This window comes from Canis aureus, chromosome 4 (assembly GCF_053574225.1).
Source record: "Canis aureus isolate CA01 chromosome 4, VMU_Caureus_v.1.0, whole genome shotgun sequence".
Lineage (NCBI taxonomy): Eukaryota > Metazoa > Chordata > Mammalia > Carnivora > Canidae > Canis > Canis aureus.
This window is the reverse complement of record NC_135614.1, coordinates 30,890,750-30,908,420: the sequence shown is the minus strand read 5'-3', so window position 1 is coordinate 30,908,420 and position 17,671 is coordinate 30,890,750. Positions and strand designations below refer to the sequence as shown.

Sequence of the window (17,671 nt, the reverse complement as noted above, 5' to 3'; positions counted from 1 at the left end):
GGTCGGCCAGTGTCCAGCACGCAGGCCCCAGGGCCGCACCTGGAGGGGGCCGGAGGCGCGGAGCTGCCATCGCCACGGGGTTGCCATCACCTTGGGAGAGCATAGGGCGCCCCCTCGTGGGCAGGAGTGGCTGGCAGGCCAGGGAGTCCCGTCAGAGTCCCCCCTACTCCCTGAGGACATCTCAGTAATTAGAATAGAGAATTGGGGGGGCCCCGGGGGGCTCAGCAGTTGAGCATCTGCTTCGGCCCAGGGCGTGACCCTGGGGTCCCGGGATCGAGTCCTGCATCAGGCTCCCCGCATGGAGCCTCTGTGTGTGTGTCTCTCTCTCTCTCTCTGTGTCTCTCATGAATAAATAAATAAAATCTTAATAAGAAAAAAAAGAATAGAGAATCCTGTCTGCTGGAGGCAACCTCCCGACACTTCTGTTTTCCTGTGAGTCCTTTGCGTGCCCACTTTTCCTTTTCACAGTTTCGCTCTGGGGAGCAGTCTATATCCGGTCACTGGTCCGGCTTTCTTTATAAACATTTTCCGAAACTCTTAAAAAAAAAAAAACCCTTCTCATAAGTATTTCAGTGTTTTGCTGTCGATCATCCGAGGGCTGTAGAGTCACAGAGGGAACCAGAGCATCGGAGTTGAACATTTAGCCCATTCGAGTTCTGCACGTCGTAAACTGCCCTGGGATGAACATTCTGGAACACCCTCCTGGGTCCACGTCTCTGGTCATTTCCTTAGGACGGTTGCCCGGAAATGGATTTGCTGGGGGAATGGACATTTCTAAAAGTTTGAAGGCTTGTTGCCAGTTGTGCTGTCAGAATCCAGTAGGAAGTACACCTGTTGGGCCCCACTCCCAGCCAGTGTCTGAGAGGTGCCCCCTCCGCACCTGCTGGTCGGTCTTCACCAGCAAGAAGGGTTGGGGCGCTACACAGGTGGAAGTGCCCCAAGGTAACCTGGTCCAACTGCCTGGCCAAGAAAGGTCCCCTCGGCAGCCTCCCTGATAGTTGTTTACCCGGCCCCCTGCTTGCATGCCCCCAGGGACAGGGAGCTCACCACCTTACCATCCATCGTAAGAAATCTCATGAGCTGTTGGGGAAAAAAAAACACACAGAGCTGTTCTGAGGAAGCGCCCAGATAGTGTCAGCATCGTCCACATCTCTTCCCCAAAGGCCGGCTTGCCTGGATGGCTCCTCCCACAGCCCACCCAGCTTTGCTCTCGCTGCTCCTTGTCCCGGGTCCCCCTTCCACCTCCGCTGCAGCCACTGCTGCCCACTTCCCAGGCTGCCCTCCGCAGGGGTCCTAGCCACCGCCTGGAGGTCAGAGGCTCCAACCCCGCCTCCCACCTCAGTCCCTGGTCTGCTGTGTGTCCTCGGGGAAGTCGCCTTGCCTCTCTGGCCCCCAGAGGGCCTGTGTGTGCGAGGAGGGGTGGTGTCCGAGCACCAGTGAGCGTAGCCCGGGCTGCTGGCTGATGCGATTCCCCAGAGGGGTACGTGGCAGGGGCCCGGGTCAAGAGAGCAGGTCAGGCCTGGCATCCTTCCCAGCCAGGGCGGGTGGCGGCCCCTAGAGCCGTCGGCAGTCAGCGTCTGTTTCATGTTGGAGTTTATGAGAAGAGGCCGGCCTTTCTGGGAGGAGGCAGAGGGAAAGTGTGGGGGGTAGAGAAGCCTTTGTTCCATCAGAAATTCCTCCTCCCTTTGGCCCTGCCCTCCTCTGTAAGCATAAACAGTGTTGGAATAAAGTCCTTCCAGGAAGCGCCTCCTCGCTGCTGAGCCGAGAGCTGCCTGCTGCCTTTCCCTCTGCACCCACTGCCTCTTCACCCCCGCCCTGCCCTCCCTGTCTCCCTTCTGCCCCAAGGAGGGCAGAGCCACCGGCTGGGCTGAGCAGAGGGACTGGGGGCTTTCTCCTCCTGAGCCCAGGCCTCAGCTTCGTGGTGGGCACATACTTAGGGGTGAGGGACAGCAAAGGCAAGCCAAGCGGAGCCTTGCGGAAAAGCCCGCCGGGCCTAGTCCTGCTCCTCGCACGCTGGAAGCTCTTTGGCAAGTGCGGCCCCTTCTCCGTACCTCCATTTGACCATCTGTTAGGTGGCTGAGGATATTCCTTGCCCCAGGGGTTATGGGAAGCGTTGAGTAGCAGCCCGACAGACTGTGGAGCCCTGCGCACAGGTGGCGCCTCATAAGCGTCCTGCCCTCTTTGGCCTGCCCTTTGTTCTTCCCAGCAGCACCTGCAGAGCTCCCTTGGCCGTCCTCTATCTTTCTTGGTTTCTCTCTGAAAATTCCAGAAGGTGAAAACACCTAACGCAGTCCCTTTGTGGCTTGCCACCTCCCCTGCCAACCGGGGAGAGCGGGCCCACTCTATGCTGTGGAGCTTTCCTCCTGTGATTGGCCTGGTCTCAGCCCCAGCCTCTGCCTCACCCCGGATGCAGCCGCTCCCAGCTCCGGCAGAGAATCCTACGGAAGTTGGCTGGTGGTCGGTGAGCACTTGTCCAGGCACCACGCTGACGCCATCGTGTGCGTGAATGCATCCCATCCTTCCAGCAGCCCCGGGAAGCCGGCCCTTACCGCCACGCGAGGCTTCCTGATGAGGAAACCAAGGCCCAGAGAGGTTGGGTGGCTTACGGAGGGGACCCCGATAGTCCAGGCAGAGGCGGAAGGCCATCACCGGCATCTGGCTGTGAGCCCCGTGGTATGAGCCGCGTCCCGTGCAGCGGGGTGTCCGAGCGGGGCCCTCCCAGGGTGCTGAGGACATATGGTCCCACAGAAGGCAGGAGCCCCTGTCCCTGGGCCTGCCCCGCCGTTCACACTCCCTGACGGACACCTCCAGAATGGCTGGTTTTCCAATTACACGGCGTGGTGGCGCTTCCCGACCCTCCCCCACTCCCTCCGGTCATCGGTCATCGGCCTGCTTCTGTCCTTGGTGCACGCTCGGTGTCATCTGTTCCCCTGTGAGTTTCCTTTCCATTTCTGAAGCGGAGCTTCTTTGGGAACCAAACCGTCAGCCCCGGCCCAGTCCCCACCCTTGACTCTGCTGAGTGCCGCCTGCCCTTTGCACGGGCTGCAGGGCCTGTCCTTTGTGAACCAAGAGGCCTGTGGAACCAGATCGCAGCGTGGGCCTGGCTGGCGATGGCCCCTACGTGTCCCCCCTTCAGTCAAGGAGTCAAGCCCTGCCATGGCGGAGGCACCCCATGCCTACCTGTCATTCCCCTTTTAAACGTAGGTGGCTTTACGCATGGAGACACAGGGGAGAGAGTTTCCAAAGTACTTCTTTCAGGATCGCTGAGGAGGGGAGGCCACAGAAGCTAAGGTTGCTGAGAAGGGGTGCGTTCCAGGCCCCAGGTAGGACAGAAGGTGCCAGGAGGGGTCAGAGGGCGCGCTGCACACCCGCTAACTTGCAACCAGCAGAGCTCGAATTGCCTTCGGAGGCATGAGACAGCCCCCCCACTGCAATTTGGAGCCTGGACGCTGACCGCACCCCGAGTGCTCCCCTTGGCACACCCAGCCTCCCCCACAGACCTGCCAGTGCCGAGAGCCAGCCCTGCCTCAGAGTTCGGACTGAACCTCCTCCCCGCCATATCACGGCTGCCAGGGAGGCCAGTAAGGATCCAAAAGACATTAGGCAGCAGGCCCAAGAGGCCGGGGCAATATTGTTGTCACTTTCTAAATTAGATTTACATGCTCAGCGCATATGTCCCCTTTCGGTGTTTTGCCTTGAAATTCCAGCAGGCCGTCACCAAGTGGTGGTACCGGCCCCTGGGACCAAGACACGGTTCGCAAAGGAAGCAGTTATCATTTTATATGCTGCTGTTGCTCTGCGTTAGTAAGTCATGGTAATAACTAACACTGCTCGTTTACTTTCATGTATCGGGCACTGTTCTAAGGGTTTCCCACGTGTCAGCTCGGTTAATCCTCAGAACAGCCTTATATGGTAGTCCCCGTCCCTATCCTTGGGAAGTCACTTGCCCAAGATCACGAAGCTAGGATTTGGACCTAGAGTCTGTGCGCTTAACCTTCATGCACTACTTGCTAAATGGGCGATTATCCAGAGAAACATTACTGTGGAAACAGGTCACCCCGGAGCCCAGAGCTTCTTAAACTGGACGTAATGGCTCATGGATGCCCTGGGGCTCGTCAAGATGCAGATCGTGATTCGGTAGCTCTAAGGTGGAGCCCAAGAGTCTGCCTTTCTCGCAAGCTCCCAGGGGATGCCGCCGACGCCCGTCTAGAACCCACACTTGGAATAGTCCGGCGTGGAACCTGCGTGTGAGCCTGTCTCGGGCCCAAAGTCTGCAAGCACCAAGTAGGTGACGTAAATGCAGGGAGCAGCTGGTCAGCATCGAGATGACGCTCCCGAGCTTCAGCTGATGGTCACCGCCAAGATTTCTTGACCAAGGTGGTCATATTTCTTTGTGAAATCTTCCGTTTTCAAATACCGGGGTAATGAATCCGATTTTACAAAACACCCTGCAGCTTGTGCAGGCGTGTTCGTAGCAGCGTATTATCCATAACGGCCAAAAATCAGAAACCACCCAAATGCCTGTCGTCTGATGAATGAGAAAATAAAGCATGGCGAATCCCTACAATGGGATATTATTTGGCGACAAAAGGGAATAAAGTACTGATAGGTGCTCCCACCTGGATGGACGTTAAAAGCACTACGCTGAGTGAAAGAAGCCAGGCACAGGAGGACAATTACTGTATGATTTCTTTTTTTTTTTTTTTTAAGATTTATTTATGATAGACATAGAGAGAGAGGCAGAGACACAGGCAGAGGGAGAAGCAGGCTCCATGCAGGGAGCCTGACGTGGGACTCGATCCCAGGACTCCAAAGAGACGCTAAACCGCTGAGCCACCCAGGGATCCCCTGTACGATTTCTCTCTCTTTTTTTTTTTTTTTTGTTTTTTTGGTTTTTTTTTTTTTTTCGGTTTTTTTTGTTTGTTTGTTTGTTTTTTGTTTTTTCGATTTCTCTTAAAGGACTGCTTAGAACGGGGAAATCTGCAGTAGGGTAAGAAGGTGGAGGTAGTCTGTCCAGGGACTGTTAACAGATACAGGGTTCTTTCGGGGGAGGGACAAAATGTTCTAAAATTAGCTTGTAGTGACGGTTGTAAAGCTCTGTGGGTATATTAAAACCCACCGTAAACCTTATCTGGTTGAAATGTGGGGAGTGTGAGAGTCCGTATCTCACTAAACTGTTTAAAACAAAAACAGAAGACACCAAGCAGGAGAGAACTAGTCTCTTTAATAGATAAAGCGCAGTGGCAAATCAACAAGAAAAATAACAAACCCCAGCAGGGAAAAAAGATTGCGGAGGACACACAGCAACACTTAGCAAAGGAAACGTGACGGTTCTCAAATGCATGTGCAATTCTCTGTTGTTTGTAATGAAAGACGTCCAGGTCCAAGGCACTGGGAGAAGATTTTCTCCCTGTCAGATTGGCGACGGTGGAAACTTCTGGAGAGGAGACGGGACAGGAAGTCGGTACCCCTGCGGCCTGGTGGCGCGGGGGCCAGTGCCAACTTGTCGTGACCTTTAAAAATTAAAAGTGCACGTACCCGTTGGCTCTGCAGTTTTGCTTCTGAGAATTCATCCCACCCGTGTCCGCTCAAATGTGCAAGATGTCTCACACACACATACACACACACACACACACACAATCATTCGTTTTCGTTGTAGGATCATCTGTAATAGCAGCCGAAGGGTGGAACAACCCAGAGGCTCCGTGGTGGCACCTGGCAAATGCTGTGGGTCTGTGTCGTGATGTGGGGCAAGATGTACCATCACGTCTCTTATAATAGTAACATGCCTGAGATCGACGGTTGAGTAAAACGGGGAAGGCATAGACCCGAGTGTGTGATGCGCCCCTCCACGAGGGACAGGGATGCGTGTGCACCCGCGTGTTTGTTAGTGCAGAGCCCGCCCCGGGGCGGGACGTAAAGGACAGGAGCACGGCCTCCGGGCTGGGAGCCAGGGGCCAGGAGACGCCTCTTCGCTGCTGCACAGCGGGTGGCCTACTTGTGGCCGTGCTGCCTCGCCAACGACCCTGGAAGCCACACCACCGTGTGGGCCAAAGTGCACCTGTGTGCAGGTGCATGTGACCCCTAGCTGCCTTTTTATGACGTGAGCCAGAGAAGTAATTCCTGGCCACCGTCCCGTACTTTGCTCCCTGAAACCTAGAAAAGAGGTGTGTCATCCACCACCTCCCCTCTTCTCTGTCTCCCTGTGTGGGTCTCCCAGGCTCGGGATTCCTGTGCGTGCTCGGGGTGGGGGCCCTGGTGTTCCCTGGGTGGGGATGGACGGCACCTGCATGTGGGATGTGGAGGCCGATGGGAGGACCGGGGGGATCCCGTACGGGCATCGTTTTGGCCTGGTAGACCCCAATGCCCTGTGTTTTGCTTCCTGTCCTCTAGGCACGCCCCAAAGGCGAGGGTCTGACCCCGTACCAGGGCAAAAAGCGCTGTTTCGGCGAGTACAAGTGTCCCAAGTGCAAGAGAAAATGGATGAGCGGGAACTCTTGGGCCAACATGGGGCAGGAGTGCATTAAGTGCCACATCAACGTGTACCCTCACAAGCAGGTGAGCTGGGCGGAGTGGGAGGGCGGGGGGCGCAGCGGCTGGCGGGGCGCTCCGAAGGGCCTCGGTTTACTCCTGTGTGTGACGAGGATGAGACCAGATCTCTCCAGGTTGGCCCTTTGTTGGTCTCCTCTGAAATGGGAGTGGGAGAGGGAAGGAGGGAGGTTAAAGGTGCGAGTCCAACAAGGCCCTGAGACCGCAGACCCAGGCGAGTCCTGAAACGAACGACCTGGGCTTGCTGCTGCAGGGTGAGCGGGGATGTGGGGGCAGCAGGGCGCCGCGGAGAACGCGTGTCTTGTTCATTTGCTTGTCCCGTTGGCTCATATACACAAGACAGCCCGAGTGTGCCAGGCAGTGTGCACAGGGCTGGTGGCCATGCTGGAGGATGGCGGGGGTGGATGTGGTAAGGCAGCTCATCCCAGGCTGCAAAGAGGAGGCCCGTTTAATCTGGGACCTGAGGGATGGGAGGAAACTAGACCTATCACAAGTGGGGGACAGCCAGTAGGTGCAAATGCCCTGTGGCCTTACGGATTTGAGTGCTCAAGGCCCATACCTCCAGGAAGGATCAGGAGAGCAGAGCAAGAGGAACAGGGTGGGAAGCTGAATGGGATGCTTACCAGAGCCTTTGGGGCCACTCAAAACCCACAAGCAACAGAGCTTTCAGCTTTATTTTGAGATGATAATTCTGGTGGATGCAGACATTAGTGTTGGTTGGGCTGGTTGATCAAAGGTGAGCAGACCAGTGGGAAAGTCATGGCTGTGGTCCTGTGCATGCTGCAAAGAGGTGGCCTTGGACCTGGGTCGGACACCAGTATCACCGGCTTGGATGTGGCAGGCGAGGAGGTCAGGAATCCAGGAGAACAGTCACACCTGAGCTGATGGAGGTGTGCTTACTGAGGCGGGCAGCCCGGGCTGGGGGCAGGGCCGGGGGAGACCCAGTCGTCCCGGATAAAAGCAAGAGTTCTGATACAAGTGTTACGTTTGAGGCGTGCCTGAAAACCTAAGTCGAGTTGTCCAGAAGGCAGTTGGAGGTGTCACGTTGAAGCTCACCTGAGACGTCAAGGTGGCTCCTACATCCTTGGGGATCATTGACCTAAAGGTATTTAGGGAGAGGATGAGGTTTCCTACAGCACGTAGACAAAGTGGATACAGCATTTCCCCAGACTGAGTGTTGCCAAATCCCAGCACTGAGGGTCAGATGGAGGAGAGGGATCCATCCAGGAGGACAGCAGGGTACAGAGTCCTGGAGGTCGGGGGGCGCCGTTCGAGGGGACAGGTGCGGCTGGTGCAGAGGTGTCAGCATCACTGCCATGGAGGAGTGCCCTTGAGATTTGGCAACAGAGGTGGCCCTCAAACTTCATGGGGCACCACTGTGGTGTGGAGATCCTGTTGGACTAGAGCTGGGGTCTGAGAGCCAGGAAGCCGATGCCCCCAGGTCAGGCGTGAGGGCGGAGGCAGGTGTGACTCACAGCAGACCTGTGCCTGGGGCCGTGGCCGAGCAGCCAGGATGGGGGATGAAGGCGTTTGTTGGGCTGGGCTGCAGCGGGAACACCGCCACTGCCCCCTCTCTCGAGGGGACCTGACTGTAGACAGAAGCAGAGGAATGGGGTGGTCGTGGCGGTAGGGCAGGTGGCGTCGAGGCTGGTACTACGCAGATGGGAAGGCCAGGAGTGAGCTAGAGGCAAATGAGAGGGATGCAGAAGGAAGCAAAAGGCTGATGATATAGGGACAGCGGGACGATGCCTTACTGTGGGCCCAGGAGGGATGTGGCTGGTAGTTAGGGACGTTGGGGGCCCAGGAGGGAGGACGTGGCAGATAGGGAAGCTGGGGACTCTTCCCTTCCAAGGCTCTTCTCAGAGAAATGGGACAGGAGGTTTCCAACTATGAGGAGGGGTGTGGTGGCCCCTGGGGAAGGACGAGGGAGGGAGCCGTCCTCCTAGAGAAATCTAGCAGCATCCCAGGCCCCAGTCTCCAGTCTCAGTAGAGAGAACAGGTTTTTTTTTTTTTTTTTTTAAGATTTTATTTATTCATGAGAGAGAGACAGGCAGAAGCAGGCTCCATGCAGGGAGCCCGACATGGGACTCGATCCCGGGTCTCCAGGATCAGGCCCTGGGCTGAAGGCAGGGGCTAAACCGCAGAGCCACCGGGGCTGCCCGAGAACAGGTTTCTGAAGATCAAGTCCAGGGTGCGGCCCGAGGGTGCAGTGGGAGGGGTGACGCTGATGACATAGTGAAGGCACTGAGGAGCCAGAAGCTGAGTCACCAAGAGGGATGGCAGGGGGGCGGAGGAGGCAGGACGGGAAGGGAGGGGGGCTTCGGGGGCTTCGGGGATCTTGGGGAAGGCTCCCCTGAAGCACTGATGCTGGCTGAGCTCTGATGGGGGGGTGCGGGAGGTGGGAGGGAGCAGCCCAGGGGGAGGGAACAGCATGTGCAAAGTGGGGAGGACAGGGTCAGGTACCAGGCCCTGGAGGAGCGGAGGGGTGAGGCGGAGGTTGGAGGCGTGGCCGAGAATTTGGTCTTCACCCCACTCGGGCACACAGGGGAGCTGGCTGAGCAGATTCTCGTGCGTGAAACATTTGGTGGTTTTGTGCCCTCATGCTGGCTGGCCTCGCTGTCTCTGTTCACAGACCCCCTCCCCCCCACCAACGCTCTCTGTGGTTCCCATCAGCCACACTGTGACACGTGGACAAGTGGCCTCCAAGCTGGCCGTGGAGGTCAGGTGACCGGGGGTCTCCTCAGTGGTGGGTCCGGGTCCACATCCTAATGGCATCGAGGCCCGATGGGTGGGCCTGGTGTTTTAGGAGCACATCTGGGGTCCAGGGTAGGCAGTTTAAGGGACACATGGTGTCCTGGGTCCTGATTCCCTGGCAATTCCTGAGGAGGTCTGAGACCCCACAGTCCAAAAACACGTGTCCCACCATGTCTGAGTAGGAGCACAGCCCCTTCGGGGTTACAGTCTGCTGGGCACGGCACGGGCAGGGCCGCTCAGAGGGGCCGTTCCTTCTCCCACCGGACACGCTTCGTGGAGGGCTTCTCCAGAGCCAGCTGCGTGTCGGTGCTGGAGGAGGACCAGGCTCCAGGGCTGCCGGGCCTTCCAGGGTCTTCTCCGACTGCGGACACAGGGTTCGGTCAGGGTTAGCAGCTGGCATTTAGGGGAACTCCTGCGGGCTGCCGTTTGCTGAGCCCCGACACACCCCTCATGCGTACTCTGTCCCCAGACTGGGTGTGCTGTTCATCCCCGTCCCACGGGGAGAAAGAGCGGGGCCCTGGGAAGCCACGCAGAGTTGAACTTGCACCTGTGTTTGGAAACAGTCCGTTGGAGTATGGGGAGCCCAGGCAGGCGTCCGTACACATCCCCGCTTGGCCATATCGGCCACGGGTGTCCCAGAGCTCCCCCCGCCCCGGGGAGAAAGAGGAGGCAAGGCCGCAGGTGGATCCCTGTGGTGATGGGAGAGGGCAAGATTGGAAAAATTATGCCAGTACTTAATACCTGTCATCCTCTCAGCTACCCTGTGGGGTCAGCTCTGTTGTCTTCCCATTGTACAGAGGGGGAAACTGAGGCAAGCAGCATAAGTCAGTAGAGAAGCTTGGATTCATGAGGAAGGATCAAGTTTGGGGCCAAAGGGGGAGGGAGGCAGGGAGGCCAGGTCACATGGGGGACGGGGGAGGGGAGTTGGTAAGGCCCCCTTTCCTGCGGAGGCTCAGATGTACGGGGGGTTTGGCTGTGTGCTGGGGGCTGCACGGCTCGGGCCTTCTCCATGCTCACAGCCTCTGCAACCCGGCAGAGAGGCAGGGCCCAGCCCACAGGCCTGAGGCCAGGACACCTGCCCCCTCGCAGGGGCTCCGGCCTCCTGGACGCCTGCCCCTATTCCGCTCTCGCGTCCGGCTCCCACGAGGAGGCCCACGCTGGGCTTGTACCACCGCCTCCAGGCAGGCAGTGGCCTCACTGGCCTTGTCAGCTGCGTCCTGCAAAAGTCGATCTGAACACCGCCTCCCTGGCCCCCTGTGCCCCACACGCGCACCCCGATGGTCAGGCTCAGCCCCTGGGTGGGTTCCCAGTCCCGGAGGAGCTTCCAAGAACACGTGGCTCTGCTCTTCCCGCCTCCCGGTCCGCCCTACTGTGCGCAGCTGGAATACTACGGCCCAGAGAGAGGAAGGGCTTGAGCAGGACCCCTCAGCCGGGCAGTGGTAAGGGGGCCATAGTTTCCCACCACCCCGCACCCCCATCTCCTCTCCTGGACTCCACGTGCTTCTCACCTGGGTCTTCTCCCTCAGGGAGATTATAGGCGAGGTGGGAACGGGGCGCCCCCACCCTACTCCCTGGCAATCAGGGGCCTTTGAAGAACTGAGAGGAGGACTTGGAGTCTCTGTCCCCAGCGCCCCGTGGTGGAGAGGGGCCGCTTTATTTCTCCCACCCCACCCCCCAAGCTCTGACCTGTGCAGCATCCATCCCCCGAGAGCCCTCCACTCCCCCCTGCTCCCTCCCCCGCCACATCTGTTTCCCGTCAGGCTCCAGCTGCAGCTCCCCTGCTCCCCAGGAGAAGAAAACACTGAAAGGCTCTGCCTCCCTGCTGGGGGTGGGGACGGCCTGGGCTGATCCATCCCAGCAGCTGGATATTTTCCCTCCTTGGAGGGTCAGCGGAGCCTGGACCCACCCACGGTGGGCAGGGGCCTGGATAGGGCCACGGCCAAGGAGGAGGGATGGTGTAGCTGGCTCCCTGGCCCCCAGCCTGCCCCTGGTCCCCCATCATGCTAACAGTAGCAGCAACAGTGTGGGATCAATACTGGCCGACCTCTGCCCGGGTAACTTTGCATGTGTTACCGGATTTATCCTTCATAACCACTTTTCATAGAAGAGAAATGAGGCACAGAGAGGTTAAATAACTTCTAGAGGCCGCACAGCCTTGCAGAGCTCTTTATGGCTATAAAGGGCTGTAACAAGTCCTGGCAGTTACTTCCCTCTCCATCATGCACACGCTGCACGTTAGGAAGCTCCCGCCCAGGTTACGGAATTGAGGTTCCAGAGGGGAAAGCTCTTACGGCTGGTCTCCCTGCCCAGGGGCTGCTGGTGGCCTTCCTGGGTATCTGGGAGAGCAGGTCGGGGGCCTCCCTAGGCCTTCCAGCTTGGAATCGAGGCTGCACCTTTCAGTGTCCGTTTCCCTGCTGGTGACCCTCGCCCGCGAGTGACCATGATGAGCAACACGAATAGCTTTTATCTGCTCTGCTCTGCTCTTCCTCTTCTCCCAGTTGTAGTCACGACCCTGTGAGAAAAGTGTTGTCACACGTCCCCTTTTGCAGATGGGGGGATGGAGGATGGGAGGGACCAGGTGGCTTGCCCGAGGTCGCACGGCTTGGAGGCCGTTCAAGCCCACGTCCCACACAAACCTGAACCCTTTCTCCTCTCCCCTGGCCAGGAAAGCCGGTCATCTCAAAGCCTCTTGGGACAAGGCCGAGGCTTCTGTCCTTTCTGCACCCGTCTTTCTGTGGCTTTAGGGAGCACAGAGATGGGTTTTATGACCCTTGGAGCTCTGTGGCTCTTCCATTTCCCCACCTGCCCTGAGTGTCAGCTGCAGGCCAGGTAGTGCATGATGGGTCAGAAAAGCCAGTGCGCTACTTTTGAGAAGTCTGCCGTGTGCCCAGGGCTCCCTCCAGGACCATCTGTGGTCAAGGTCACTGACCCCCGGGGCTCCCTGGCCCCACAGCAGCCTGCGGTTCCTGCTCCCCCCTTCCCCAACCTTCAGCATGTGGGTCCCAGCTGTCCCCGACTGGCTTCCTTTGAGTCCCCCCAGATCCATGCAGGGGACCCTTCTGCAGGTGGGCGTTCTGAGCCGGGGCTTCGGCTGCCAGCCAAGAAACCATGTGCCTCAGGAGGTGTGCCTAATAGCCTCCATAAATTTTCCAGAGCAACAAGTCTTTGCTGGCTTTTGAGAGCCAGGATGGGAGGGAGAGCGGGAGCAGGAAGCTCCTGTGTCCCAGAAGTGTTCTCATGCACGCCTAACACTGCCTGGTTCACAAACATCTAGTCATCTGATTCCTCCCACTGCCCCACAAACGAGGTGTCATGATATGGCCCACTTTACAGGTGTGGAAACTGAGGCCCCCTGAGGTCACCTAGGGAGTGAGTGGCATCACAGGTCAGGCAAGTCACCTCCCTTCTCTGGGCCTCTGTTTCCCTGATAGGAAACCGTGAGGTTCCGCTCATGTAGCCACTCGGTGGGCAGGGCAAGCCCTGGGACGAGGGGCACTGGCTGCTGACCTCACAGAGCCGAGGCTCGTTTACCCCAAGCCCAAAGCCTGGGAATGACAAGTAGGGGCGAGGCGCTGGGTGAGCCGCAGGTCGGGAGATGGGGGCTTGCGTCTTCCCTGCTCTGGGCCTTGGTCGCCTCGCCTGGGTGCTGTCCGGGCACTCCTGGCCCGCCTCTGTCCTGGGCTTTTGTGAGCTGCTGGGGTGGCTGCTCTGAGAGTCCTGGGGGGAGGAGGGCAAAGTGGTGCAAAGACGACTGGTGTCCGGGAGCCCCTCCCCCGGCCCAGCCCTGGGCCCCCCGGCTGTGCACCTGCCACAGGCCAGAGGTGGGAAGGGCCCGGGCCCCTAGGGACCACCTCTGTGACTCCGGGCTGTCTCCGCGACCCCCACCCCGTCTGTCTGGTGCTCTCTCTGTGCCTCGCTCTGCATCTGGCTTACTGTCCCCGCTTCTCTCTGTGTTTCTACCTTTCTCCCCACCGCCCCCTTCCTCTCTGCAGAGACCCCTGGAGAAGCCCGACGGCCTGGATGTGTCCGACCAGAGCAAGGAGCATCCCCAGCACCTCTGTGAGAAGTGCAAGGTGCTGGGATACTACTGCCGCCGGGTGCAGTGAGCCGCCCGCCCGCCAGCCCGCCGGAGGAGACGCCCCTCCCCGTGTCTCTCCAAGGTGCCAAGTGTCCTCGTGCGCGTGGGGGCAGCCTCGCAGCCTTACGTGCCCGGGCAGGGCTGTCTTAGGTTCTTGTCTCGTGTGTGTCGACAAACAGTGTTACGGACGTGGCTGCCCCCCCGCAGAAAGCCAGCTCTCTGGGACTCTCCGCAGGTGGGCCTGAGGTTGGGGATGGAGGGGACAAGGTGAGCAGAGGGCAGCACACAGGACCCCGTAAAGTCCTTGGTGTCCCCTGCCGCTGTCTTCCTCTGAGACTCCCTTTGGGGTGAGCAGCCTTATGTTGGCCACAAGTGCACTAAATGTACTGTGAATCCCAAAGCCTGCAGGGGACTGTCACCCCAAGACGAGCCAGGCCTCCTTCTCTGCCCGGAACCTTCCTGTTTGCCCTGTGCACAAAGCCACTCTCAGAGTGCCCTAGGTTTCTGTCCTGTTTGAGTCAGCAGTCCTGGCGGGCTGACACCTGTTCTAGCAGCTGCTGGGGAGCAGGATCTCTGCCCCCTGCCCGCCGTGAGCCCCAGACCCCACTGCCTGTGCCATCGTTAACTTCGCCCACCCTAGACCCAGAGGGCAGGGACCGGGAGGCACTGAATGTCGGACGGCGTTCCACGGTGGGACCCGGGGCCCATCAGACGACACCCTCCGCCCCCCGACCCCCCCACGCACACACCTTTCCCTCTCGGGATTGGATTTTGTGCTCAGATTTCATCAGGCCCATTCCCTGTCTTTATCCTTCACCTCTGCCCATACTGGGGTCCCCCCATCCAGACCGAGGCCGTGGGGCTGGGCGAGGAAGGCGCTCTGGCAGGACAGACATGGGCCCCGTGGGCCGGAGACCTAGGTTCCGGTGCTGGCCTGGCTTCTGTACGCTTCGAAGCCTCCGGAAGGCCGTCCCACCTCCGGGCCTCAGCGTGGCCACTGGCTAAGTGGGAGCGGCTCCGGAGGGCACAGGCCCACTTCAGCCCCCGTGTTGTGGGATTCCCGTGGCGCCCTGATTGGAGAGGCCACACTGCACGCCGTCACCCCATCGGTCACTGACAGAGCCAAGGGGTGCCGGTCCTCCCCAGTCACTGCCTGTAACCCCGCCCTGCCCGGTGCCCCCACCCCTGCAAAAATGAGGGATCCCCCCCTCACATAGGGCAGCCCCGATGTAAGCTACACCGCCTCTTGTTTCTAAAATGGGGACAACGATTTCCTACCTCCCAAGGGAGCGGGGAGGCCCTGCGCAAGTCACGTGGGTCCGGGAGACCCTGTCCCGTCCTCCGAGGGTCACGCTCGCCTCTCCCCTCTCTCCCCCGCGAGCAGCCCTAGGTTTATTGTCCCATCGTCCTTCCTTCCTCCTGGGGAGAGGGAGAGAGCCGGCTGTCGGCTGTCGGGACTGGGTCACTTGATTTTGCCCCAACCTCATGCCTCTGTGGGGGGAAAAAAAAAAAAAAGTTCGACCATGAAATGGACCTGAATTCAGTGTTTACCACGGCTCAAGGTCACCCAGCTGGGGCCCGTCACTTTTTGTTTTCAAATGAAAATGCTGTGTCAGACTGAGGAGTTACCGTGAAGTGTTAACCCGGGTCCGGGTCCCGGAGCAAGTTGAAGAGATGGAGGGAGTGCGTTTGCAGGGGGTGGGGGGGGTGCAGGGGAGACTTCAGGGGGCCCTGCCCTCTGAGCACTAGACAAGGAGCCCGAGCCCCACGGCCGCCTCCGCGCAGCCCACGGGAGCAGAATGCCCAGCAACCGGCTGCCCCCCCCGGGAGTGCCCCCGAGGAATCCCTCCCAGCTGTCCCCTGCCCCCCCTCTGTCCTGGCCCCGGGCTCTCAGTCCCCGGGGAAGCTGTCACTGTCTGTCATCCTAGCGCGGCTAACAGTGGTGCCCGCGGGGGGGTGGGGGGGTTGGGGGTGGGCAGTGTGCTGGTCTCTGCCGTGAGGACCAGGACCCAGAAGCCGGGGGTAGGGGGGTGGGGTGGGGATGGGGGGGAAACACCTTGGCCCCAGGGGGCCCAGAGCCTGCCAACTGTACTGCAAGAGTGGGGGCAGCCCAGATCCTACAAAGAACCCAGGCTCCAACCTGCTGGAGGCGAGCGGCCTTCCGCGGCCGGTGGGAAATGGGATAGCACCCCAAGTGACCTCCTCGGAGCTCTGTCCAGCCGGTGGCCGCAGCCGTGGGCACCGTGGGGGCCGGGCCCTCCTGCCCTGGGGACCCCCCCCCCGTGCACCCCACTCCCGTGGGCTTGGGCTGGATCGCGGGGAGCCGTCCGTGGGCAGCAGGAGGCCCTGCCGCCAGGCCGGGGACCAGGGCGATGCTGTGCTCTGGGGGCCCGAGAGCCCAGGAGACAAGAAGGCGTGTGGCTTGTGTTCAAAAGGGACAATCGCCTGCAGTTAGTGGATCTAGCGATCTAGTTGAGAGATAACAGTGTTTAACCCATATGAAGTATTCGATAGTTCTACTTGTGAATTTGTATTTATTTTGAGTTATACTTGACACAGAATTCCTTTTTCTTTTTTTTTTAAAGAAAAATACTATGTGTGTATTTTGAAGAAAAAAAATCATAGATGTTAAAATTTCTTCTGGTTACCAATTTTTCTCACAACACTGAATTTGTTACCTTCTCCGGAAAAAAATCTTCACAGTGATTTTTGTCTGTATATATTTGAGGGCCTTTTTTTTCTTAAAAAAAAAAAAAAAAGAAAAGAAAAGAAAAAGAAAAATATAATTGCTTGATTTTTGAGGCTAAAACACAAAAAGAGGCATTTTCAAAACTTGGGAGCTTTCAGGAGGGCAATAGAATATCAAATGAAGATTTCTGGAAGTATTTTGCAAACCTTCTGGTCAAGCTGCAAGAATATATTTATGGTGAGAACTTTTCTCTTTTCTCCTGTTGTTGGTTTCTTTTGTTTGTTTCGTTTTTGTTTTTGGTTTGATTATTTTTTTTTTTTTACTATGCTTTGATCTGTAAAAAGTATGCAACGGAACTACATTAAGAAGGAAATATTGTCTACATAGAATATTATATGAAGTTGGTACATAATTCTGATGAGGAAAAAAAATCTTTGCGATTCTTTAAGCCATATTGTTGTTATTCTGTGTTGTTTTCCTTGGATGAAAATATCAGTATTAAGTAGCCAAGCATATTATTCAAGTGCTTAGACTTATTAATATGTCCGTGTCCTGTATTTATACGTATGTGTATTTTGGAAAGTATTGCTTTTTTTTTTTTTTTTTTAAGGGAAGCTATTATTAGATACATAGCAGAAGAAGGGAATAGTGATCCCTTTGAGCCTCTTCAGCTGAGGGTAACAAACACAGCATTGTAATCCATTCTCTTGCACCTTCTTATTATTATCTTGTTATTATGGTTATTAACTTTGCGTGGGGTGGGCAGGGAGTGGGCCGGCCGAAGAAGGGGCACAGCAGTGTTACACAGCCAGCGTGTGAGGACGGTCCGGCCCCTGCCTGGTTGGCCAGCTCCGAAGGTGACCTCCTTGGCCTGGTGGAGGGCCCCGGTCAGCAGAGCCCGGGAGGGAAGAGGAAGCGGGAGGCAGAGTTCTCCACGCCCCTCTTTGGAGCTTTGCCATCTGAGCCACGCCTCTGGGCCCCAGGCCGTTTGAACTTGGATTTGTCAACCAGAGCCCTTACACCTGCCCTCCAACATCTACTAGACTTGAATCTACTCTAAATGAATATTTAATCCAACATCACTACATGGTAGCCCAGTGCAACAAGTAATCCTGGAGAGTGGGAGGCCTTCCGGCCTTCGGGGAGGTGGCTGAGCCGTCGCCCAAGGGCTGGCGGCAGGAGGGCTCGTCGCCATCTGTCGCCAGCCTCGCCGTTGGACCTCCTCCACTCCCACGTGGCGCCCCTGTCCGTGTCTGTATCTGTTCATATGTGTGTGTCCAGCTAAAAAGACAAACGAGAACCCGTGGGCCCGGCTCGGAGGGTGCATGGAGAGAGAAGGCTCCCGCCCCCTCCGAAGGGCTGCCCTCGGGATGGCATTCCGTTGTGTGCCTTATTCCTGGAAAACCTGTATACAGCTTGCCTATAGCAATATAGCCTTTTCATGCTGTATTAAAAGAACTTCTAAAAGCAAGAGAGGCTCGTGGGTTTCCTTGTTTGCACAGAGCATCAGTGGGGGGAGCTGGGAGTTTTCGCAGACGCGCGAGGCCAGGCGGGGTGGGAAGGACCCCTCGAGCTGCCTATCTCCTGCCCCGAGGCTGGGT

The 17,671-nt window shown here is 57.8% G+C and overlaps 1 protein-coding gene across 1 annotated transcript in view; it reads left to right on the top strand.

Annotated features, from left to right (window-relative positions):
• The window catches only part of ZCCHC24 (zinc finger CCHC-type containing 24), a 60,580-nt gene extending 43,039 nt beyond the window's left edge, over positions 1-17,541 (top strand). The window contains exons 3-4 of the mRNA XM_077895186.1: positions 6,394-6,558; positions 13,296-17,541. Of these exons, the coding sequence (XP_077751312.1) occupies positions 6,394-6,558; positions 13,296-13,409 (279 nt within the window). The 3' untranslated portion in view covers positions 13,410-17,541. The remainder of the gene's footprint in view (positions 1-6,393; positions 6,559-13,295) is intronic.
• Positions 17,542-17,671: the final 130 nt, after the last annotated feature.